This window comes from Bombus flavifrons, chromosome 6 (genome assembly GCF_040668555.2).
Source record: "Bombus flavifrons isolate JBK064 chromosome 6, iyBomFlav1_principal, whole genome shotgun sequence".
Lineage (NCBI taxonomy): Eukaryota > Metazoa > Arthropoda > Insecta > Hymenoptera > Apidae > Bombus > Bombus flavifrons.
The window spans coordinates 13,679,786-13,704,318 of NC_138447.1; the positions used below are offsets into that span (position 1 = coordinate 13,679,786).

Consider the following 24,533-nt stretch of genomic DNA (forward strand, 5'->3'; position numbering starts at 1 on the left):
CATTGTTTTATGAAAATAAAAAAGAATTGCTCGGAATGTAGCGTATCAATATTTTACCGTAACATTTTCAATATTTCATAAACTTTTCGATACTTTTTTAAACTTTTTTCATTAAAATTCATTATAAATATATGTAAATTTAAATGCATGATTCAGCATTATTTTTTTACATGCACTTTATTTTCGTGTATGCAAGAATTGAATCCATACTGTAGTTATTGGCTCTTTGTTTCACTGTATGCCGTGTTTAGGGATGTGAAGATAAAACAACATCTTCAATCCATAATTACTTGAGTAAGAATGGAGCAACTCGGGATTCTTGACCGTTAAATGTTATTTCATATTTTAACTACTGGTATAGAATCCTGAGATAATTATTTTGTTCTACCAACTCTTTTTTCTCCTCTTTTAGTATAGTTAGCAAATTTTTATAAATGTACATGAAAAATGTATATATTTTATACATTAAAACATATAAAACTTGTTATCTTGTTCTCATCTTTGTTGTAATTTCATTTGTTTTGTTCTAGTCTTACAACTATAAAAAGAACTAAATGTAACTGATTAATCATCAAGTAATACTTTTTTCAAAATTTCATAATAATTCATTATTCTTTTTTTGTGAATTTAATGGTTTTTAAATTTTTTAATATAAAAGTACTAAAGATGTTGCATAGTGTAATCTTTCTTAACACTCTCTTCAAATTGTTGCAAATATAAATAAGGATTTCAGAATTTCATGGTTTGAAATAAACGTCTAATAATTAATACTTAATCATCGTCGTTCCGTTTTCGTTTCGATTCTATTCTCAGTCATTATGCATTGCACTTATTAATATTTGACTGACAAATTTTAAATACGTATATGCATTAAAAAAAAAGAGTTTCCACAATGATATTTATAGCCTTAATTATAGAGAAAGCAGTACATTTATAAACGAGAAATCAGTTTTTGTCGCAGTAAGGACAAATCAATATTCAACATCACTCTTTTACTGTCACAAATATAATACTCATATGTCATGTAAAAGTATATAGCCGCCTTGCTTAATAGCTATTTATTAGCAGGAGCTTTAGATACATTGCACGATTATTTCTACTATTCACATGCTGAATAAAATGATGCACCTTACTGCATTATGACGCAATAGAAAATATTTAGTCATAAGGCATCAGATCAGATTCACTTCCACTGAATTCATTTGTCACTAAGAATGACTAAGTATATAATTTACTTGAAACTATTATTTATACCTAGATTCAAAAGGTAGGTACGATAGATTAATTAGATTAATTTTTTATTGCTAGATAATTTGACTGAGATTTCAATTTTTATTAACTTAAGGTAGTTCATTACGATGATCAAAAATTAAAATTATACAAAGTATTCGTATTAAAATTCCGAAAAAAAGAGGAAATTAAAACGATACCTACTTTGGTAATATATGGCATCGTAAAGCTGATTCATTGATTTCCGAACATAAATTATTTACAATTTATCATTACATAAACTGTAAATTCCCTTGTTAAATATATAACATGTTATAAGTTCTTGAAAACCAGAAAGTTATTGCAACATGATACCAAAATCAATGTTAATATATTTATGAAATCTTTGTATTGATTATGGAATTAAATAACTAAAACATGCAACTTCTTAATTCATTTGTATATACGAGTATTATGCCTTTTGTTAGACGTTTGTAATACAATTAACATAATGCACAAGGTTAGAAAAATGTATTGCACAAAATTGAAAAAAGAAAGAAATAAATACGATAACTTTCCAGCTAAAAATCAAATACGGATATCATTTTATGTAAAAATGTTATCATAGATACTGTAATCCTATTATTCAGGTAGTAGACGCGATTACAGTAAGTTATTAATGTTATGAGAAGTGTTAAATTAATTTTTATGAATCATATGAAGATGAACCATGATCATGAGCGGGACTTGGTGGCGTCGATGGATTTGAACTGTTGTTTGAAGCTATTGAATGTCTAGGACTTCCACCAGAGGTGTGTTCCTACATTAATGAAAAATTGTATGTATTTATTAAAAGTACGATTTCTCTAAACTTTTTAGAACACGTTGAATGTTCTCTATCTATGTCATCTTTATATTTGGTTAATATTTTTAATAAGAAAAAAAGTAATACCTTGTCGTGTAAAGATGCGATGCTACCAAGAGAAAGTGGAGTATGCGATCGTAGATGCACAGATTCCGAATCAACTTGGTCCACAGGAGTACGGGGTAACGAAGGTGGAGTAGCAGTTGGTCGTGGTGGTGCCGGTCCTCTGCGTGATGATGTTGAACCTAAGAAAAGATTTTATATATGATGTAAGATATCTCAAATAAAATTATGTAACAGAATAAAATACAATACGATTAAGCATATAAATACCGTTATGCGGTGAATATCCGGAATTTCTGGATATATGAGAACTAAGACGTCGGGTATCAGAAGGTGGATGCCTAGGCGGCAGTGGCGCTGGTTTACTTGATGCTTGAATTGCAGGACTATACAACTAAGAAAAAAAATGTAAGTAGACATTTGATGTTTTTAGAAATACATAAAGATGTATTATATTCTTACTCTTTGTTGGCTGCTATGAAGATGAGAGCTACTGTGATGACCGCTATGTTGTTGATCAGCTGTTTCAAGTGTAGTAGGCAGGTCTAACAATCGTTGAATCTAATATAAAATATAAGACATTTATAAAATAGATGTATATCAAAAAATATATGTATTAACCAAAAAAAAAAAAAGGAAACTTAAAATAACTTACTTGTATTCCATTACCCGGACCCATATGACTGATATGATTAAAATTCGTCGGAGCAGATATCATTTTGGAACGTCTATCAGTAGGACGAACAGCCCTATTTCCTTCTCTTAATGAAAATCTCCTTCGCGGTTTTGTCATTTGTCTACCACTTGCATCTAGTGGTGTTAAATTAAGTAGTTCTCCTATTATATTAAATCGAATATTGTATATTATATCTAATCACTTTATAGTTATGATTGTTGTTATATGAAGTATACTAACGTTGATGTAAATTGCTCAGAAAAATAACATGTGGCATATCGTTAATGACACAGGACGTTAAAGAACCTGAAGTATTCAGTGGTCGTGCACGCTTCACATTAAGTGTTTGTAACCAATCTCCAGTTGTACAGTCAAACACATCGATGTGAGTCTCGCTATAAACTAGCAAGTAGCCTTCACAATAACCTGTGACGTAAAGTTATAATTGTTATATGCAATATATGTACATTTGTTACATTTGTACATGTAATATTTGTTACATTTGTAATATGTAATACGAGATTATAATTACATTTCGTTTTAACATGTTCCATATTATGCTTTAAAAATAATACTCACTAACTGCTGTAGGAACAGCAGGATACATAATTTCACGATCTCTACTCTTTCTGCCTTGGCTGTCAACATAAACTGCTAATGTATGGAAGACTAATAAGAATTCACCACGTGGCAATTCGATACAACGTAAAGCATCCACAGCACTGTATGTAAGAAAACCTAAGAGCGTATTCTCAGAATGGACCAATGCTAAAACATAAAAATAAGAGATTTATAGGTCTCAAATTAATTCTGAATTTATTTGAAGTCGGATTTATATATTTACAAATAGGGTGATGGTCTCCTAAGATGCTGTAGATAGAAAATCCGGAAGGATATCCGACACAGAAGCGACCTTCAGAAAGAACTTGCAAAGTTTGTGCATGACATGATAACATTAGTTCACGTATACGTTTATGACGTGTTTTCGTACGCGTAATTTCATAAATAATGACTTGTGATGCATTCTAAATTAAAACAGAAAAATGACATTAAATATAGGAAATATCTATTACATTAATGATCCGATATTATACAATAACATGACTTACCTGCTTCTTTATGGCAACACACAAACAATAAGTTAGTGGACTGCGACGGACTATCCCGGTCGTTAAAGTTATACATCCTTTAGTTTCTGCAACTTTAATCCATTCAACTTCGTCTCCATCCAATGCACGTACTGGGACCAGCCGTACATGACGTTGTTTTCCACTTAAAACTACTATTAATTGTTCTTCTGTTACATATTCCAGTAAATATATTTTTTTGCCTTCTCCTACTCTTGCAATTTCTAAATATGTAATACAAATTAGTCACAACAAAATGATTTTGTACACACACACACACACACACACACACATATATATATATAGGATAGAACATACCGCTACGATCTAAATCTAAACAGAAGAGACCTTCTTCTGTGCCAATGACTAGACGATCTGGATCAATAATTGCTCCTGACATCACATTTTTAATGAGCGCCAATGTATTATCTAGTAATTCTTTTGCTCTAAAAATCTGTAACGTAAAAAGAAGAGCATAAATAAAAATGAATGAGATTGAACGATATCTTATTAATATATATATCAATATATTGTATTTACCGTTGTATTAGGAAGATTGTTTTTCTTTAATATTCTATGTAATTCACTTAAAGCAACTACCCACTTTGTTTTTTCACTTTCAGTGTCTGCAAGCATTAACGTGTGATTTCTTAAACCAGGTGGTTCTAGTAGAGATGTCGTTATCTAAATAAACATGAGATAAAAATAAATCCTGAAGGAATGTATAATAAAAATACAACAAAAGACTTTAAGCATTACCCTAAATATACATGGAATATCTTTCTTTGTAGCATGTATAACATCCGAATCTCGAACAGAACTAACGCTGAATTCTTCGTCCCGCATGTCCAAGACTTGAGACACGTAAACAGATGGTAATGCATTACGATCTGGTGAAATATCATAAAGAAATAATTTGAAGTCGCAAACCACCACAAATTGACGAACCCAGCCCTTTTTCACTCCACCCATTTTTGGCACTTTAACATATCCTTCGTAAGCTGTACCTATTCCTCGTGTAGGATCAATACCTAGTGGTCGTTTTGCTGGAAAAAGTATTTATTATCATGCTATATTAAAGAATTATATTTTCAAAATAAATTGCACTAAATATGATTTCCTAAAGATAACTTACTTTGATCATGTGGCACAGGACACATTGATGGAACTTTATCACAACAGGGCATATGACATGCAAAGCCACAAACTTCACATACAACTCCTTGCCTGGTTAAACCTACCATCAGTGAAGTGCAATGATTACATTTTGTAGGTGCTGAAAATGTTCTTACTAAGAATTGGTGAGATTTTGGTTTTGGTTGAAGATTGGTTTGTCCATGAGATGTTGATGATTTATTGAGAAGTTCATGAGATAACGGAGATGTGGGATCCTAAAATTTAATATATATTGAATTTTAATGTGTAAACACTTAATGTTATATTAAACTTAGAAAATGATACTTACAATACTGAGTTCAGATAAGTTGCTTTTACTGCTGGAGATACTTGGTGCTCGATTATCTTCGATATCGGCTTCTACACTATCTGCACTTCCGTGACGTGTACTGCTTGCAGTTTCTTTCAAGAAATGTTCCAAATATGACATTTGAGATGTAGGACGTTCTAAAACTGAAATACAAAAAAAATTTTAAATTAATAGGATAAAAAATGGTAACATCTTTTTTTTGATTATAGGAAGTTGAAATTGTTTTTAATAATGTTAAACTAATAAAGAAAAAAGATATCTGTAATACTTTTATCTATATTCTATTAATATATAAAGAATGTAAAAGTAAAGAATTATGTTTTTCTTTCTACAAGTAGATACATAAATCAATGTAAATTTCATAACATCTTCTTTTGAACATTTTAATATAATCACTGCACTGCAATTTGCACCACACAAACTCTGTTAAAATAGTAATCGTTATTATGCAGGTAAAGGTTGATTGTTTACCAGCAGAAATAGCAAGCATGTAATAAGATGTACTAAAAAGTCAATCAGTTCAAACAATCTAAAGGCGAAAACATTCAGACACAACATACCTGTTAATCATTTAATTACAAAACTGAGTGATTATCAGCTACAACAATTAACAAAGGACAACCATCACCTAAAACGATGAAAAGCTACTGACACTATCCTTAATTGGGGGATGATTATATCCAACATACAAGAAACACATAACTGATTTTCACAGTAATTGAAATTAAAGTTAACATAGAGCTATGTTTTAAATAAGAACAATCTGATACATTTAACGCTCCCTTTTAAAGAAAAACATTTAATGTTTCATACCATTATATTCATAAAAAACATAGCACTGTGTTCTGTAATTAGCATCCCAACTGACTAGTCAATCAAAATCGCGTTTTGTTGCCACTTCATTTACCGGGTGGCGATACGATGGCGACGGCATTCTGACTGATGAATGTGTTGACGGGAACGAATCTAGTTAATAAGCGACATGTCGTGACGCGGGAAGCACGCATTACTGGTAGGGGTGACGACGGCTGATGTACGATGATGCGTTGGGGTTTGGTGCTAACGATGTTTGGAGATTTTCTTGACGTTTTGCTGGATAGGGCAGCTGTCACAAATACAGTTTGAAGATGAGCAACAAGAGGCCCCAGACACAGCTCGTTACGCCAATAAACAGAGGCACTTTGTAGTCTAGAAATCAGAATCGCATACCGTACCGGAGAACCGAATTACTATGCTGGATAGGTATCCAAATAGTAACGATCTCTATTATTGGTAAAGTAAGTATTGGCAATAACTTTTATACTTAGTATATTACCTAAGTGAAGTATTATAGTGAAATAGTTAAATATATTACATATAATACAGACAAAATATTTTGTTAAAATATTAAGGTCAACCTAACAATGTCAGAAAACATCACATTTTAAAAATCAAGTGCCTTATGTTTTTTCAAGACAACAACTGAATTATTCTGATACACATATATTCAATTTTCATTTGTGCCAAATACCTATGAATTATAACATATTTTAAAGATACATGCATTTTTCATACTATTATTAAAATATTTATACGATCAATATGATCAATTATGATATATATATATATGACCATAAAATGATATTATTACATATATATATATGTGTCGGAGATGAAAGGAAAGCCGAAGCCGTTCCTTGGAAATTTTAGGAACATCCTCTAGTACTCTAGCCTGGATTTTATCATAGCTGTAATTGTTCGAGATTTGTGATAGCAAGATTGGGTTCGAGGTGACAATTGGTCGCCGAACGTAGCCACGGTCACGGGATGGACGTTTTGCCTAACGGAGGTCTGGAGTGGTTGTATGGGTTTTCCGAGAAATGTGGTTGTGGCGGCATCCGGCCTCGGGAGCGGGCCTAGCCACGTGTGAAGTTGCCTCGGAGGTGCTGATACAATGGGTCATACATTGTATTACTAATCAAACTCCAGGCAGAAACTGCCTAACAACGGCGTTTGGAACTTTCTCGATGCTTCCAACGAGTCTGCCTAGCAACGGCGTTTGGAACCTTCTCGATGCTTCCAAACGGGTATAGAAAAACAAATGCAATCGTACAGCGAGAAAAATCTCCACGAGGCTGGCATTCTTGCGACTTCGGGGTTAAAGCGTGGTAACGAAAATTTTCCGGGTTTCATACTCGGTTCAAGCTCCCTCGGTTTTTGCGCTAGCGTCTGAATTAACTCGCGCATAAAGGCCATCTGTTCTTGTATCACTTTAAGCGGTTCTGATCCCACTTCTGATGTTGGGTTATGGTTGGAATTTTGGGCGCGTAACAACTCTTCACGTGAATTAATCATTGTTTTACACAACCGAGATTATATTTACACGTATACACAAGTCTACTACAAAGATTAACAAATAATAAGTCTAGTGAATAATAAGCTTAAGAAATAATAAAGTTAGTGGATAATAAGTTGAACGAATAATAAGTCTAACAAATAATAAGTCTAATGAATAATGAGCTTAACGAATAGTAAGTTTAATGAATAGTATGATTTACGAACAATAAGTTTAATGAACGCTATTAACAATATTTTTGAGTTCAAACGAATCCACGGCCAACGGGATAACTCTTTACTAAGCGTAGACTGATCTTAAGCACAGAAATACGATGGTTGAAGACTCGACGTGTCACTCTCCAAAGCAGTCGCAAGAATGCCAGCCTCGTGGAGATTTTTCTCGCTGTACGATTGCATTTGTTTTTCTATACCCGTTTGGAAGCATCGAGAAGGTTCCAAACGCCGTTGCTAGACAGACTCGTTGGAAGCATCAAGAAAGTTCCAAACGCCGTTGTTAGGCAGTTTCTGCCTGGAGTTTGATTAGTAATACAATGTATGACCCATTGTATCAGCACCTCCGAGGCAACTTCACACGTGGCTAGGCCCGCTCCCGAGGCCGCATGCTGCCACAACCACATTTCTCGGAAAACCCATACAACCACTCCAGACCTCCGTTAGGCAAAACATCCATCCCGTGACGGTGGACTACGTTCGGCGACCAATTGTCACCTCGAACCCAATCTTGCTATCACAAATCTCGAACAATTACAGCTATGATAAAATCCAGGCTAGAGTATTAGAGGATGTTCCTAAAATTTCCAAGGAACGGCTTCGGCTTTCCTTTCATCTCCGACATATATATATATATATATGTATAATGAATTGCACTTTCATATTTGTAACTGTCTTAAAATACATTTAAATATCAGTCTAGAAACACACACCAACTCTTACTATTCACATTTATAAAAAAAAATTAAGAAAAGAAAAAAATAACCACACACTGACTCATACCAATATAATATCAAGCCATTAATTAAACTAATGCAAACTACAAGAAATAGATGGTATTCACATATAGTTATACCTCTTAGAAATTCTATATTTTACTACAAAAACTAAAGAGATTGTTAAATCATACTTCTGGCTATAATGACTTGTAATTTTAGTTATAATATAAAAGTAATATACTACGTAATAATATAAATATGCAAGTGCAAAGAATCATGTACACCATTCATGCATCTTCACAACAAACTTCTATTATTTATGTTAATTAATATATATTTTTTATTAGATAAGAGAGACAAAAATAAGAGTTAATAAGCAAATCTTAAGAATTTATATTGAGAAGTATGAATGCTATATATGATTCCTGCTATATATTTTATATAACAATTTCTTGATTCTGTTGACCTTTTACTATATGCATGCAAATTTGAAATTAAGAAAAACAATCTAGCATATTTATATAAAAATTCATATATAAAAATTTCTTGTATCACACAATATTTAAATCACATACGGTATTATATATCTAATAAATAATATTTTGTATCTATTTATGACGAACATTCTATTCTATTTATTACGTATTGTATATATAAATCATATACTCCGTGCCACAACATATTAAAATAATACAGAATATTTTACAGAATATGTAGAATAAAACACCGAACAGATATATTCACCGCCTAAACAATGTACGAGAGAGATTAAAAGATTTACAAATTACATACACAGCATGTATCGCAGTAGTTTGTATAATAATAGTTCGTACAGAATTTTTATAAAAACGTAACAATAAAATTTTTACGAAATTTCTTTTTGTAACAGTGCTATATGAAATGTACTTACAGCCATCGCCTGTATCAAGCCTCGCTTGCAACTCTTTTATTTGCATTTCTTTACGTTTTATCTCGTGCGTGAGTGTATCGAATCGTTGTCTGAAATCTCTTAATTCCCTGTAGATACACAATGATTTACCATTATTAAATTATATCAGTGACATTTAGAGAAATAAAAATATTTTCGTCATTACAATTTATTTTATTTATAATATATTTAAATTAATTACTTTTGAGCAGCAATTAAATCTGAACGCGTCTTTGTAAGTTCTTCAGATATTGCCTGCTTAGCTTGTATTTCACTTTGTAAAGAACTTTGTAGGTTCAAAAGCTCCATTTTGTCAAGCTTTTGTGATCTACGATTTCGCCAATTTTTATCTGCCATTGTAGAACCACTTCCTACACCACCTACACCACCAGAATGTTTTAAGAATTCTAATTCTTCTGTCATTTTTGTTGCTAACGCCTGAAATTTATTAAGCACAAAATTAAACAGTTCTTGAGATACATATCATACATACATATACATACATATAATATATATATCAGATACATATAATATTAATGATCATCATTAATAACAAAAATATAGGTAGGACAGACCTGTAAGTATCCTCTAGCATCTTTCTCGTCGGACACCCACTGAATAATTTCGGTAATCTGAGCTTCCCATTGTGCAATAGCTTCCTTCTTGTTTCTTAGTTCCTCATATTCTTCTTCTAATTGTCGCCTTTCACCTTGTATTCTATTAACACTATCGGTAAGAGTGTTAAGTTCTAACATAAGTTTTTTGTTTTCTTCGACTAGCATAATTTTTTCTCTTTCATGACGCCTGTTTAATTCATTTATAGTCTCCTCACTATCAGTGATATTTTCTAATCTTGCATTATCTAATTTTTCTTTCGTTAACTGGACTTCCCTTTCCAATAAATCTCTTCTTGTTTCAGCTTCATGCAATTGTTCTTGGAGACTACGAATTTCAAGATTGAACCTACCTTGTTGTTGGTTCAAATTTTCATTATATTGAACTTCGAGTTTTTCCACTTCTGCTTTTAACCTATTAATTTCTTGTGTCGCTAATGCATGATTTGCACTTGCATCATTTCCCATAGACCTTTGCCTAATTTTCTCTGTTTCTTCCTGCATTTGCTTACAATATTCTTCGCTACGTTCTCTTAATTTTCTTTCTTTACTCGTTTCAGCCATTGCCTCTTCCACTCGATTCTCTAATTCTCTACGTAACTTTTCCGCTTTTCTAATGTCATGTCGTAAGCTATCAACCTTTTGCATTACAACCTCCAATTCTTCTTCTTTATCTCTGACTTGTCTAGACAATTTTTGTTTCTGTTGTCTTAATTCTGATAATTTGTCTGTAACTTCGGTATATTCAGCCATTGCTAGTTTACGTTGTGTTAATGCATCTTTTAATTCTTTATCTTGAAGTTTAAGCTTCTCCTGGACATCTAACTTATCTTTAATAGCTTCTTCCTTTTCTGATCGAAGAGAGCGTACTAATTTTTCTAATTCCCGTAATTTTGTCATATCACCGTTATCTAAGTTGCGTAATTCACGAGGGACCTCCATGGATTTTAACTGTGATTCTAATTCTAGAAAATTATAAAGAAATATTATGAAATAATAACATGATTAAGTATTCATATATTTTTTACAGTAGTACATATTTAGAGATATATATTTATACCACAGTTGCGTTTAGTAAGTGTATTTATTTCATCCTGAAGTTTTCTTGTTGCATTATTAGAATCTGGTGATATTCCCGGGGAAGAATGACTCATACTAATTTGTTTTTTTAAATCTTCAAGTGCTTGTGTCAGTTGTGCATTTTCTTCCTCCAGTATTTGCACACGTTTATCCTTTTGAGTTATAGCAGACAAACAACCCAGATCAGATATACAACTGTAATTTATAAATACAAATCCATATTAAGTACACTTCTTTTTAGGAACATAAAGAAGTAAAAGATGCTACTTACCTTCCTTGAGTGAAAGTAAAGCCAACAAACGGTAAATGAAGTGCAGAAAACGCAGAATTTGCTGCTGGTGGAACAGCATCAGAACTGCGAACATCTGTATCATCAACATCAAAGTTTGATGTATCTGTTGGTGAAGAAACTTCAGGAATGTAAGGTGCAGTACTGTCTCTAAGAGTTTCCCAGTTTACTCCTTCAAACCATGGATGTTTCTGTGTTATATAATTAGAATTAATTATATTAAATTTAATTTTCTAATTATAACCACATAATATTATAATTTTTAAGTTAACACATTACATGTTAATACCTTAAAATCATCAATTCCATTTTGACCTAGTCTAAATTCTGAACTACATATTAATTTTCTCATTAAATCCTTAGCTTCTTCAGAAACTTCATACATGTCATCTGCTGGGAAGTCAAAGCAATTCTGAAATTAAGTAAAATAAACACATTAATGTGTATAATATATATGTATAATAATTATTATAACATCATTGTGACAACTTTTATAAGTATAATTCAAATTATTTAATAACCTTATGGTTCATAATTTTCCCATAAGTTTCGACTAGAGATTCTGCATAAAATGGTGTTTCTCCATATAACATTTCATACATGCATACTCCTAAAGACCACCAATCACATTCAGGTCCATATTGTCCTTGACCATCTTCCATTGCCTATATGAAATTCAATGCATTCTTTTTAACATTCATGAGTAGTAAATATCATAAATTAGTAAAATACAAATTAATACTACATAATTTATAAATTATAAAAATAATAATTATATATAAAATAATATGGAAATATAATTTTACCCTTAAGATTTCTGGTGAAATATAGTCTGGTGTGCCAACAGCAACATTACTTTGTGCAGTGCCATCCTCAAACAATCGTAAACAAGATCCAAAATCTGCTAATCTAATATGACCATTTGCATCTAACAAAACATTATCAGGTTTAATATCACGGTGCACATAACGTAAGTCATGTATGGACCCAATAGCCAGAACCATTTCAGCTATGTAAAAACGCGCCATATCTTCTGGAAGGCGATCTTCAAATTTGCTCAACAGTGTTAACAGGTCTCCACCACAGTAATAATCCATGACCAAGTACTACACATTATTATTTAAAACACATAAGATATTTTTATGTTCATAAATGCTTCTAATTGTTATTAATGCTTAGAAGAATTACCAAATTATTGTCATCTTGAAAGGCATAATGAAGATTTGTGATCCATCTACGATCACCATACACCAGTACATCTCTCTCTTCTCTAAAGTATGCTGTTTCTGCACGCTTCAACATTTCCCATTTGTTCAAAATTTTCATTGCAAATACTTTGTCTGAACCACGCATTCTTACAACACATACTTCACCAAATGCACCTCTACCAATAACTTTTACTATTTCAAAATCCTCCCGTGCCAATTGCAAACTCTTAATGCAAGTAGCCACTGGTTTTACTATAAAAAAATATATGAATTTTTTTTAATATGAAATTATAAATTTTCAGAAAATACACATATGTTATGTATATGTAATATACCAAATTCAATAAAATCTGAGACAGTCTTTTCACGTCGTAAGGAAGAATTACAACATTCATCATATAAGACAAGTAAAATATCAATAAGTGTCTCAATAGAAAATGTGTGGCCTATTCTTCCTTCCCCTTGTACAGGACCATCAATAAAAAGAGATTCTAATTGGCGCAACCTTCCTCCTATGCCTATGAAAATAATAATTATTTAGTAATAATAATATTATAATATAATAATGTGTTTATTGACACATATTTTGTTACAAAAAGCTGTTATATATTTGGGAATATACCATTGATTGCAAGTCCCTTTGGCATAATATCAGGAGGAGGTTGATTATATTGGTGCTGCGACGAATCTGACATGTCTCTTTTTCGAAAAGGTTGCCCCTTACCAAAATCCTTGGATACTATTTCTGTCATTCTTAATAATATTGTTCAATAGTATTTTAAACCACCACATTATGATGTGATGACTATCCTAAAACATTTAATATTATTATTTTTTATGCATAAAATTTAATATAGACCTATAATTATACCATATATTTTATACTTCCATTAAAGATAATGAATTAAATATTTAAAATATTGTCATGTCAATCATTCTCAATAACTCTGTACATAACACACTTGCTTTTTATTAATTTAATCTCTCTTTATTTCATTCAACCAAATATGGATATGGATTCATAATTTGTCAAATGTTTTATTTATAAATATGAAAGATGCAACTAAAAACATCTTAAACAATCAAAAAAATTTTTTGTTATACTACATTTTTACAAGTATTTAAAAGACCAATTAAAAAAATATAAATACAAACAGTATCTACAACAAGTATAATTGTATACTAGTAATTTACCTTAAGAAGATAATTTCCAATAGACATATCTAAATAGGATCACTTTCACTGTTTAAACATTAATTTTGTTTACAACCGTGCAGTGATCGTTTCCCGTTCATGTTATTGATATATATCAGCACGCTTTGAGCTTCTTTTACTCTTATGCAAAGAATGTCAAAAATCAATTCCCTTTAACTTCGCGTGGTATATATGTCCACACGCCACTACGTGTAAAACAATCGAGTTTCATTTAATTCATCATCGGCCATCGTGCCGGAATTACTCACGTCGGAAATTACGTAACTGCTATAAAGATAGCCAAAATATTTGGCGAAGAAAACACGCAACAAGAGAAATACGTGTAAATAAAATGTACAGACAAAAATAGTGCAGCGGGGTAGGGCACCGCATTCGCGATCAACGAATTCAACAAAATCACCAAGACAACTCGTATCGTTCGAAGAAATCAGTATTGTATAGTAGGACTATACAAATACTTCTCGTTTAAATATTAATAATTATAAAATGAAACGTAGATAAATTTTAAAGGGCCATTGTCCCAATTTCTGATATAACCTCGCCACGGCACTACACTCTCATCCCCGATCAAAATTTTTGTGACGTAAAATTCCTATCGCATGTGAGAAAGATGTTTTGAGTGAAAGGCTTTTTCTTTGCCAATCCGGACCGTTTGCTCAAACGATTCGAGCATATCTGCCGAAACGACGCGTCCCGCTATAATATTGGTTTAATTGTTTATTATGCGCACCATTCGTTTATCACAAAACATCTTGCATGGCCACCTCCAAACCCCCAACAATTTGGTTGACCCCCTAGCAGGCCCCATATAGAAAAAAATATGGCAGTCCTACGTCATTGAAAATACCTATGACAGTTCAGCATATAGATAGATCCTATCCTACAATATGAAAGATGTAATGACAAAGCGAGTTCACACAGCGATCATTTGGCAATTGATCAGAGCATATAATTTTCTTCTTTTCTTAAACATGCTTGTCATATTCCAGAAATAATTAAGATTGAGAATAAAAATTCCATTTTTCCTGTTACAAATTAAAATAATACTGTATAAGCTAATTGGTCCGAAATAAACGAAAAAAAATGTATATACTTTTATACTTTTAAAGTAAAATTGAAATCTGTAAAATATAAAACTTATATTGCTTATAATTAATCATTTTTTCAAATTTAATTTCAAAATTTGTTGAACACAAATCACAATCCATTATTCCAATTCATTATTTATTCCAACCCAATACTAATTTTTAATATTTAATAAATTTTCTAATAAAACTTTATATATTAATCTATAAGAAAAAAGAATCATATTTTATTACTATAAATGTAATTATCAAATTAAGCAAATGATAAATTTAACCATATAGTACGTAATAGAATAAAGAATGTTGAATAATTTATTTTTTTTAATCTTCTCGGCTTGTATTAAACATTATACAATCTTTCCTATCGGTACAACTATCGAAATACGTCGTCTTACTTATAATTTCACATTAGGCAAATCATTAAAATAGAAACTGTTTAACAAGTAAGAATATGTATAAATTTCTAAGCGCTGCCATCGATGCAGAGTTGCCGATCATCTCGTGTATTTATTATACGACTTTTTGATTTTGATTACTTTTATTAAGAAAAATGAAAAAATAGGCATTTAATGAATATTTGATAAGGTTTAGTAACAGTCTGGAGGCTATTGTTAAAGTAATTACAATAATTCGTACTTAGTACATTGTGGAATGTGCGAGGAGGAGCTACTGTGTTACGCAGCTCTGCATGATGCCATCCGAAAAATACGTAATAAACACGAAGAATTCGTGTCTTATGCATTATCGGGTTAACATTTTACCACTCGACGTGAGATATGAACTGTTTAATTGGAGCAGATTTACGGCTAAACAATATAAATCCGTATTTCTTATTTTTACTCGGTAGCACGTATACGTGGCAACAGAGCAAAGTTGTCTGAGTGCTCTGTCACTTCCTAGTCAAAAGAAATTCTTCGAGCACAAACAATAATATATTTACACTGTTAAAATAGTGAAATACGGTATAACTCGAAAAGAATACTGTCAAATATTCTCTTGATATATTTTAACTGTCTGTCAAGGTATCGGTAGAGAATATTTCTGTGTGCATATTAACGTATCACCAAGCGTCGGTTTATATATATTACATGTGCAACCTGTGTTAAAGTCTTCACGGTTAACATCTTATGAATGTGTCTGGCAGCAGATATAATTTCAAGTTTATTAGCAAAGATGCCTCACATATTAAGTAATTGATTGATCACGGCATGTAAAAAGAATATACACATATATCATCGTATGAATGAATGCGTAAACATATACACACATACTTATTTACGTACACCTATAAAAGTATTGGAATTTACAAACATTTCAGAAATTTAATGAAAATAGAAGTCAGTTCTCTCTGTAAGTTTTAATATTATTCTTTACTTTTCTGATTGATGTTATTACATTGATTCATTAAAAATTCTCTTATAAATAATATTTTAACCATCATTGAATAATGAAAATTCTGTTTTATGACAGATTATATTTATGACATTTCTTTTGATCAAACTTCATTTTAGGTCACCAAAAATTTTTGACTGATTCTTATATTTTCTGATAATATATGACAATGTTTAAAAAGACCAGTTTTGGATTTAAGAAATTTGGAATTTGAAAGTTACTTTTGTTTCAAGAGATATATTGGGTTCTGTGCAGAAGAATATATTTACAAAACAGTAAATCACAAAGTTGAATTTTTAAATAAGTGAGATTGTGTTTGAATTTAAAGTTTTGGATTGGATTTTGATTAGGTTAGGTTAGGCTTGGGTTAAAACATACTGATTTGATTTGAAAAGTTTCTTAAATTCAAAATTGATATTTTTGGATTCTATTCATTGAATACTATCAAATAACATAGATATTGGTTAAAATCTTTTGTGCCCTAAAATAGTCTTCTTTTTAAGAAAAATAAAATAAAATAGTATTTGTAATATTCAAATATCTGATATAGTCAATTTCCAAAGGATTTAAATTAATGTGTTTTCTTTTGTCAATACAGGTATATTGTATCTGCTAATGTGTTTATGACTTTTGTACACACAATAAGCTGATGTTGACTATATTTCATGAACCTGATGACAGAGTATTATAAGCTAAAAGAAGAAAGCAGCAAGAATAGTGCTGCTAATGGTGCTTTGGCACTGTTATTATTATCCTCCTAACAACATAATGGAGGAGCCAGCAAAGAAGAAACAACGCATTGAAAATGATGAAGTTGAAAAAGATACATTATCAGATATTGAGCAATTACAGAATAGTCTGTTGACACAATGCTTATGTAATATACCAGAAAGCAGTTTACGTAAACCATTCACTAGTGCAACAGTAGAAGCTGCAGATGGCACTTTTAGATCTTCATTATTATCAGAATGGGAACCTGATCAAACCTTAGAATTTATAAGTACTTTACAACTATTATTTGATTTAGCCATTAAACAAAATGTTAGAGGTATTATGTGCAGGAGAGTAGTAGATGTTTGTGATGCGCTGGCGCGAAACGAGCATGGCATTATAGATCAAATAATTGACCTATCATGTACAACAAATAAATTTATATCATTTGCTGCTAGCAGAGTTCTTGCATCATTTTTTATTATAACAAAAGAAAATATTGACACAGCATGGTTGGAAAGATTAACACAATCTTTAGTAAATACTCATTCTCCAAGCCAAATGCTATTTACTTTGGATGTTGTAAAAAGAGTTGTGGAACACAAGGACTGCAGTATTCATCCTCTTGAAGATACAGACAGTATAGTGCCACCATCTCATTGTAATACAATATCAATTGCTGATACAGAAAGTTTTGATAGTACACCAGTAAAAGCAATGTGTGTCAAAGCATTAGAATCTAAATGGACTATACTAGTATCAAAATTTGATGCTATTTTAAGTTCATATACGCCACAACATGAATCAGCTGTCATTACATTTCTTGATTTGTGGGAATCCATCATTTCTGTTAAAGCCAACTTATCTGTTATTGATACCAAACTTTTTTATTCTCAATTAGACAACCTGGTTGTACTTTTAAATGCCAATGTTCCTGGTGTGATTTGGAGACATCTCCTTGGGCTATTTAATGAAGTATTGTGTTATGGAAGTACTTTGGCCTTACAAGATGTATTGCCAGATGAGCCTTGTTCTCTTGCACATTTGATTGTAAGAGCTGTAAAAGATTGGAGATTATTGGATGCTCTACCGTATCGACATGGTTCTGGAAGATTTGGAGGAGGATCTGGTGAAGGTGATCGTCCTCTTCTGCAAAAAATAGTGCTTTTAGTTTTAAAAAGTGTTGCTGTGACAGTTAAAGAGACACGTAGCGATTCTAGTGACTCTTCCTTGGGTTCTGAAGCAGAAGATCTTGATGCTGATATGGCAGTTATTGAGAGGAGCATTAGAGAAGTTCTAAGACAACTTGATCAGTGTGTTAAGACATTAATGCCATTTCATCCTGAAATGCCTTTATCACAATGGGTTGTACAAATGTTCCATGATCAAGATGATTTTTTAATTGAAGGCATGGTATGTTGTTTAGATGTAGCTGTTGGTTTATTTTATAGAGGACCTCCACAAAATGATCTTGGTCATATGCTTAGTCCAACTTTAACTTTCATACAATTTATACATGCTGTATCACATGATCCAGATGTTTTATTAGATTTACTTGTCAGTAATGAGACCTGTTTCTTATTATACTTATTGAGATTTTTGAAATATGTTAAAAGAAATTGGACAGAATTTGTCTCTTGCTGTGGAAGAGAATTAGATGATACCATGACAATATTGATAAGACTTCGTTTAGCAATTGATAGATTAGTATCAAAAGATTTGTTTCCTTATAACATAAATCCAGTTCTACGTTTGCTAGAAAAGTGTGAATCCTTCTATGAAGGAAATATAGACAACTAATTATTATTTGATTGCATGATGAGATTCAAAATTTCAATTCACTAGATGTACAAATTGTAAGAATGAAAGCTTCGTCATCTGGCTTATTTTATCAGTCAGAAAGTAATACAAAATTGTATAATCTTATTAACTTCATTTTTATAAATGACTGACTTATACTACTGTCTTTTGTAGTATTAAATATTTAGAATAATATTAAAAGATACAGAAAAAAACATTTCTATTTATTATATTTAGCAAAATTTTATTCATTCAGAACTATTGTTGAAGTTTTACACAAGAATTATTTTTTGCATTTCATGGTTGAAGTATAAATGGATAAAAGTAGTACAAAGATTAGCTAAAATTATATGCTTCACAATGAAATTGCACTTTTATGGTGCTATGAAAACATATTTGCCAAAGCACCATTGGAAATAAATTTAAATGTATACTACTAGAATAATATTTATATCTATATATAAAGGTTAAATGTACAATTTGCCAGTCAAATAGAATTATGTAAGTTGGATCCTCTGATGTGTACTACTAAATATGTATAAAGATATACTTTTTTGTACATTACAAAACTAAACTCACAAAAGAGTATATTAGATTCTAGTATAAAGATTTTTATAAAATGCATTTGAAAAATACATAATATAAAAATCTTGTAAAAGAAGGATATAAATAAATTATATCAACACTTTAGATTATAAAATTGACTTTGAAATTTTGTGCCAGAGGCATAATAAAATATTTAATTGTATTAAATCAGAATCTATAACATTTATTTGTTTAACAGTAACAAATCTGTAACAGAATTCTAGGACACCTCTGTTATATCCACGTACTTAAATACAGGTGTAAAATTAAATAATGTTTATTAAAATGAAAGACATTGTCATATTGTCATGATTTATTAACAATGTATAAATAATAATGTTGTAAAATATTACAAATATACAAATGTAAAGTTACTGGCAATGTAAATGCAGTTATTGACATTTAAAGTTATGCCAGTATTAATAAATTATTAGATACAAATGGCAATGATTGTTCCTATAAGTTAAAGTTAAGAACAATATTTGCCATTGTTGTTTTGGAATTCTCTACAAATTAAAGTATTTGTATATATTAATTGTAATGTTAATTATGCATACCTTAAAATTATCTTTGTAAGTATGGTACATGTAATACACTAAAAATCTACATATTTTTACTTTTATAATCATGATCTAATTTTATTTATCATTTCCCTTTGTAGATTTTTTACTAGTATTCGCAACTTACATATGTATAATGTAAAATATAAAAAATAATAAATTATAAACATGTATTGAAATGTTAGTAATGATCGGAACAAAAGTTAAGTGTAACTATGAAATTAAAAACACGATTATTGGATACTCTACATACTTATATATTAGTTTAATGTATTCTAATACATATGTATATGTATGTCTTTATGCTAGTGTACAATCCACAAATTTGCAAAAATATTACAGAATTTAGGATAAATTACAGATTACTTAATAGTAATGTTTGAAATTTAAAGTACATGTTCCAACATCTAGAAGAAATTTTATGAAGATATCGAATTTGCGAATTAAGCACTTATGTATATTAACATATAAAATTCACGGGGAAAAAAGTTAAATCTAATTCAAATATCGGGACTCAAACAAAATGAAATTAAAGAAACACGTTATATACATATGTAAAACGTCGGAGCACCGCTTCGGGAAGGAATTTTTAATAAATAGTAGAGATTGCCAATTAGCAAGACAAAATTTCGGTCAGTTAGCAAGGCAGCACTTTACATAATTCTACGTACCTATGCATGTGTTGTAATTTTAGGACATTTTCTTACTGCAATGCTGCAAAATAAAATCATACCAGATTATATATATTCGTTCTTTTTATTTAAAAAAATTATAATAAATAATTATTTTGTTTTAAAATGAAACATTGCAATAAAGATATAAACCTTACATTTCTGTGACTTTATCGAAAGTTGTATTATATTTTACAATTGAATTATATTACACAATTATGTGCATATTGTTACTTAACATTGTTTAGGACATATGAATAGATAAAATTATTTAAATGAGTCATTTTTCAGAGGAAATATCTCATTTCTTTGATAGTGTTAGGTAATATTTCAATTTTTGCGGACAATTCAAATCTACAAAATTGGAGAATTCAAAATAGAACTTACCGCACAGAAGATGTAAGCACAAACAATATCTTATACATGTACATCTTATACATATATCTTATCCTATCTATACTATTACCTATAATACATCTACAATCTATGATTTCATACATATACGTATATACCTCACATGTTCCTACACACCTCATATTAGAGTCTGCCACATTGACAGTGTATACGGCAAAGAAAGGTATTGTGTTTAATTTGTTAATATTTTTATTGTAAGTATGTATCATTTTGATTTCATTAGAAGATGTTATGTTCCGGTAACAATTACTTGTTTTATTCGATTAAAGGTTTTGCCAAAATGGAACTTAAATTACTGGAGAGGATGAAAAAACTTGGGTATGTAATTTGAGGTTAGAATATTGAACGTTAATCTATTAACTGCCAATATTTTTTCGAAATTGTATAATTTTATAAATGTTTTAGCGATTTTTAATGACTTAAAACAAAAAATGTTTAATGGATATCGTGATTAATGTTAATTCGAATTTTTATGATCTTAGAATAAAAATAATGGCAGTTAATGAATTAATACTAAAACTATACGATATTTAAAGGAAATTCGTTATTTACATGCATTTATTTAACTTTAATTGAACATACAAAGTTACTAATATGATGTGTTATTTATAATTACATATTTAACATAAACTTTATTAATTATGTTATCTGATAAATTATTTTATTTTATAGGTACAATGGTCAGCTGACAGATCCCAATAAATTTAAGGAGGCTGTAAAACAAGGTCCAAAATCTCCAGAATTTACAAAGCTTGTAGCATGGTTAGCAGATGAGATTGCAATACTCAATGATATTGATGAAACTATTCATGCCATAATGTCTCCAGATGATTCTAGTTCTTTCCTCTTAGAGTTAAGCTGTTTTCTTAAGGAATTAGGATGTATGAATGAGAGATTAATGACTGGTAATGTTAATGCAAGATTAGCAACTGAACAAGATAGGTACATTTTGTTAGATTTTTTAGGAGCAGAATTAAAAACTTGCAGATTATTAGAATTTAGGAAGCATAAAAGTTCGAATTCCATGGCTGTCGTTGTTGTAAGTTACCATTATCAAAGTAGGACAAAAATATATAAATGATGTTATAGTTTTATTAATGAGAGTTTGTATATATACTCTATGTAGGAAGAGAGTGACACAGCTAAAGATCTTAAAGATATGTCAATAGCTTTAAATTTTGAAAGGCCACCAAATGATATCACTTCTGAGAAACTTTTTACAAGACTGCAAAATAAATTGACTGAAGTGTTAAAAACAGCTCCTTCTGAGCTTGTAGGCCAACCATTAATTAGTCATCAATTCTCAGAAGCAGATTGGAATGATCTTCAACATTTACAACAAGAGTTACATGATGAATACAGAATGCGCCGTGATATGTTGCTCAAGAGGCTCGATGTAACAGTACAATCTTTTCTAGTAAGTATACATAGCTACTTTTAAGGTAAAGTTACAAAAGCTATTTATATTTATGTATAATTTAAAAAAAACATATGATTTTTATTTCCAAACATAGTGGTCAGACAAAGTAAAAGCTCAAGAGGCTGAGTTAAATAGACAATATGAAGAAACTAGGAAACTTTTGAATGCAGAACCAGATATTACATTTGCTGATTTACTAGCAGCAAGAGATGATATTGCATTAATGGAGAAAACAAGCAACGCAAGTGTTAGGAAAAATACTCAAAGTGAAATTAATAGAGTTATTATAGGAGAGGTACCAGACAGAGGTGGAAGACCATATGAACAAGAACCACCACCTCCCGAAATGCCACCTTGGCAAAAGGATAGAGTACCTGGACCTTTAACTTCTGGGTAAGATAAAGTAAAAAAAAATACGTTTTGGTAAGATAATTCAAAATGAATATATATACTTTTATATTATAGCGGAGGTCGAGGAGGTGGTAGAGGTGGTGGGCGTGGAGGTGGCAGTTTTCAAAGTTCTAATTCTTACACCAGTGATAATAGAAATTCATACAGCAGTAATACTGGTTATGTAGACACTGGATATCAGGGTTCCAATTATGCTTCTAATAGTGGTGCATATGGTGGACAAGGAGGAGGATATGGAGGAAAGCAAGGAGGAGGATATGGAGGTGGCTATGGAGGAGGAGGTCAAGGAGGTGGATATGGAGGAGGAGGTCAAGGAGGTGGTTATGGAGGAGGAGGCCAAGGAGGCAGTTACGGAGGAGGAGGCCAAGGAGGCAGTTACGGAGGAGGAGGTCAAGGAGGCGGTTATGGAGGAGGAGGCCAAGGAGGTAGTTACGGAGGGGGAGGCCAAGGAGGTGGTTACGGAGGAGGAGGCCAAGGAGGTGGTTACGGAGGAGGAGGCAAAGGAGGTGCATATGGAGGAGGGCATGGTGGCGGCTATGGTGGACAAGGAGGTGGTTATGGAGGCGGTGGAAATAATACTTACGGCGGAGATAACAGAGATGGAGGTAATTAATTGAAAAATATAGATAATAAAAGTGAAACTGTAGGATATATATAAGTAAATATAGTAATTTTATAATAGTGTTTCATATAAATTTTATAAAGGATTTTAATCAAATTATTGATTAATAATCAATTTATTTAGGATACAAATCTGAATATAAAGGCGGACAACAGTATCAAAGAGGAGGTAGTGGTAAAGGAAGAGGAGGTAGAGTTCAGGGAGGCTGGAATCAGGGTGGCGCCAATTCTGGAACAGATAACTATCAGCGTGGTGGATATAATCGTGGAGGAGGTCGAGGAGGACGACAATACTAAAATATTTTATGTAAAATATTATTCTTATGCTTATAATAGTAATAGCAAAAAATATTTACATCACAGAGCATAATAATTAATATCAATGAATTTTTGTATAACATATAATTGCTTAATTTATATTATATTTTTAAATATTATGCGAATTGAAAATATTAATTCTAAACTAAAAATGAATTAGAAACATTGATACTATTTTTATAAGATAAATTATTTATTCTTATGGAATTATAATAATTGTTATATTCTACTTTAGAATACTTTACTGTGTTCTGAATGTTAATTTTGGCTATGTACTTGTGTTTGAATTTTGTAAATATGCACTTTTTTTGTACAATGAAGAAATGATAAGTATGTTGAAATTAAGTCGTATAATGTAATAATGTGAGGAGATTAATTGATTGATTAAAATATTTAATTGTATAAAATACTTACTAAATATATATTATGATTGCATATCAATAATTTATATTTGAATGTATATGAATATATATATATATATATATATAAAGTATATAACAAGTGACTTAATTTTTTTTA

At 30.9% G+C, this 24,533-nt stretch overlaps 3 protein-coding genes across 14 annotated transcripts; 2 read left to right on the plus strand and 1 right to left on the minus strand.

The window, feature by feature from the left end:
- Positions 1 to 1,791: 1,791 nt before the first annotated feature.
- gek (serine/threonine-protein kinase gek) lies at positions 1,792 to 14,841 on the minus strand. 4 transcript variants are annotated; one of them, XM_069115090.1, is made up of 27 exons: positions 14,006 to 14,841; positions 13,434 to 13,616; positions 13,147 to 13,329; positions 12,792 to 13,063; positions 12,410 to 12,709; positions 12,125 to 12,268; positions 11,893 to 12,015; positions 11,586 to 11,794; positions 11,295 to 11,509; positions 10,196 to 11,199; positions 9,823 to 10,058; positions 9,603 to 9,709; positions 6,334 to 6,531; positions 5,406 to 5,569; positions 5,076 to 5,331; positions 4,700 to 4,986; positions 4,481 to 4,624; positions 4,259 to 4,394; positions 3,923 to 4,164; positions 3,658 to 3,838; positions 3,393 to 3,581; positions 3,054 to 3,239; positions 2,793 to 2,974; positions 2,600 to 2,698; positions 2,408 to 2,531; positions 2,162 to 2,319; positions 1,792 to 2,029 (listed from the first exon to the last, which is right to left on the minus strand). In XM_069115090.1, exons 2-27 carry the CDS (start codon positions 13,561 to 13,563, stop codon positions 1,916 to 1,918), a joined length of 5,583 nt encoding a protein of 1,860 aa, XP_068971191.1. In that variant the 5' UTR covers positions 13,564 to 13,616; positions 14,006 to 14,841; the 3' UTR covers positions 1,792 to 1,915. The 4 variants fall into 4 exon arrangements, with proteins under 4 accessions (XP_068971191.1, XP_068971190.1, XP_068971192.1 ...); XM_069115089.1 differs by having other exon boundaries at positions 13,434 to 13,621; XM_069115091.1 differs by having other exon boundaries at positions 13,434 to 13,621; positions 14,757 to 14,820.
- Positions 14,842 to 15,593: 752 nt separating this feature from the next.
- lin (protein lines homolog) lies at positions 15,594 to 21,194 on the plus strand. Of its 4 annotated transcripts, none has more exons than XM_069115119.1 (3): positions 15,594 to 16,461; positions 16,623 to 16,853; positions 17,102 to 21,194. In XM_069115119.1, exon 3 carries the CDS (start codon positions 17,230 to 17,232, stop codon positions 19,012 to 19,014), a length of 1,785 nt encoding a protein of 594 aa, XP_068971220.1. In that variant the 5' UTR covers positions 15,594 to 16,461; positions 16,623 to 16,853; positions 17,102 to 17,229; the 3' UTR covers positions 19,015 to 21,194. The 4 variants fall into 4 exon arrangements, with proteins under 4 accessions (XP_068971220.1, XP_068971219.1, XP_068971221.1 ...); XM_069115118.1 differs by having other exon boundaries at positions 16,623 to 16,807; XM_069115120.1 differs by having other exon boundaries at positions 16,623 to 16,778.
- A 107-nt stretch (positions 21,195 to 21,301) lies between these two features.
- On the plus strand, positions 21,302 to 24,406 carry LOC138180845 (protein FAM98B). Of its 6 annotated transcripts, none has more exons than XM_069115108.1 (8): positions 21,302 to 21,407; positions 21,514 to 21,562; positions 21,917 to 22,283; positions 22,371 to 22,661; positions 22,759 to 23,057; positions 23,130 to 23,554; positions 23,597 to 23,680; positions 23,821 to 24,406. In XM_069115108.1, the coding sequence occupies exons 1-8, from the start codon at positions 21,317 to 21,319 to the stop codon at positions 23,991 to 23,993; spliced, it is 1,779 nt and encodes a 592-aa protein (XP_068971209.1). In that variant the 5' UTR covers positions 21,302 to 21,316; the 3' UTR covers positions 23,994 to 24,406. The 6 variants fall into 6 exon arrangements, with proteins under 6 accessions (XP_068971209.1, XP_068971211.1, XP_068971210.1 ...); XM_069115110.1 differs by having other exon boundaries at positions 23,130 to 23,527; XM_069115109.1 differs by having other exon boundaries at positions 23,130 to 23,338; positions 23,393 to 23,680.
- Positions 24,407 to 24,533: the final 127 nt, after the last annotated feature.

Coding starts and splice junctions, on each gene's coding strand:
- LOC138180845 (XM_069115106.1), top strand. CDS start 21,317: ATGATTTCATACATATACGTATATACCTCACATGTTCCTACACACCTC. Junction 21,408..21,513: donor AGTGTATACGGCAAAGAAAG/GTATTGTGTTTA, acceptor ATTCGATTAAAG/GTTTTGCCAAAATGGAACTT. Junction 22,662..22,758: donor TAACAGTACAATCTTTTCTA/GTAAGTATACAT, acceptor TTCCAAACATAG/TGGTCAGACAAAGTAAAAGC.
- lin (XM_069115119.1), top strand. CDS start 17,230: ATGGTGCTTTGGCACTGTTATTATTATCCTCCTAACAACATAATGGAG.
- gek (XM_069115090.1), bottom strand. CDS start 13,563: ATGACAGAAATAGTATCCAAGGATTTTGGTAAGGGGCAACCTTTTCGA. Junction 11,510..11,585: donor TTTACTTTCACTCAAGGAAG/GTAAGTAGCATC, acceptor TATAAATTACAG/TTGTATATCTGATCTGGGTT. Junction 4,395..4,480: donor ACAATCTTCCTAATACAACG/GTAAATACAATA, acceptor TTTACGTTACAG/ATTTTTAGAGCAAAAGAATT.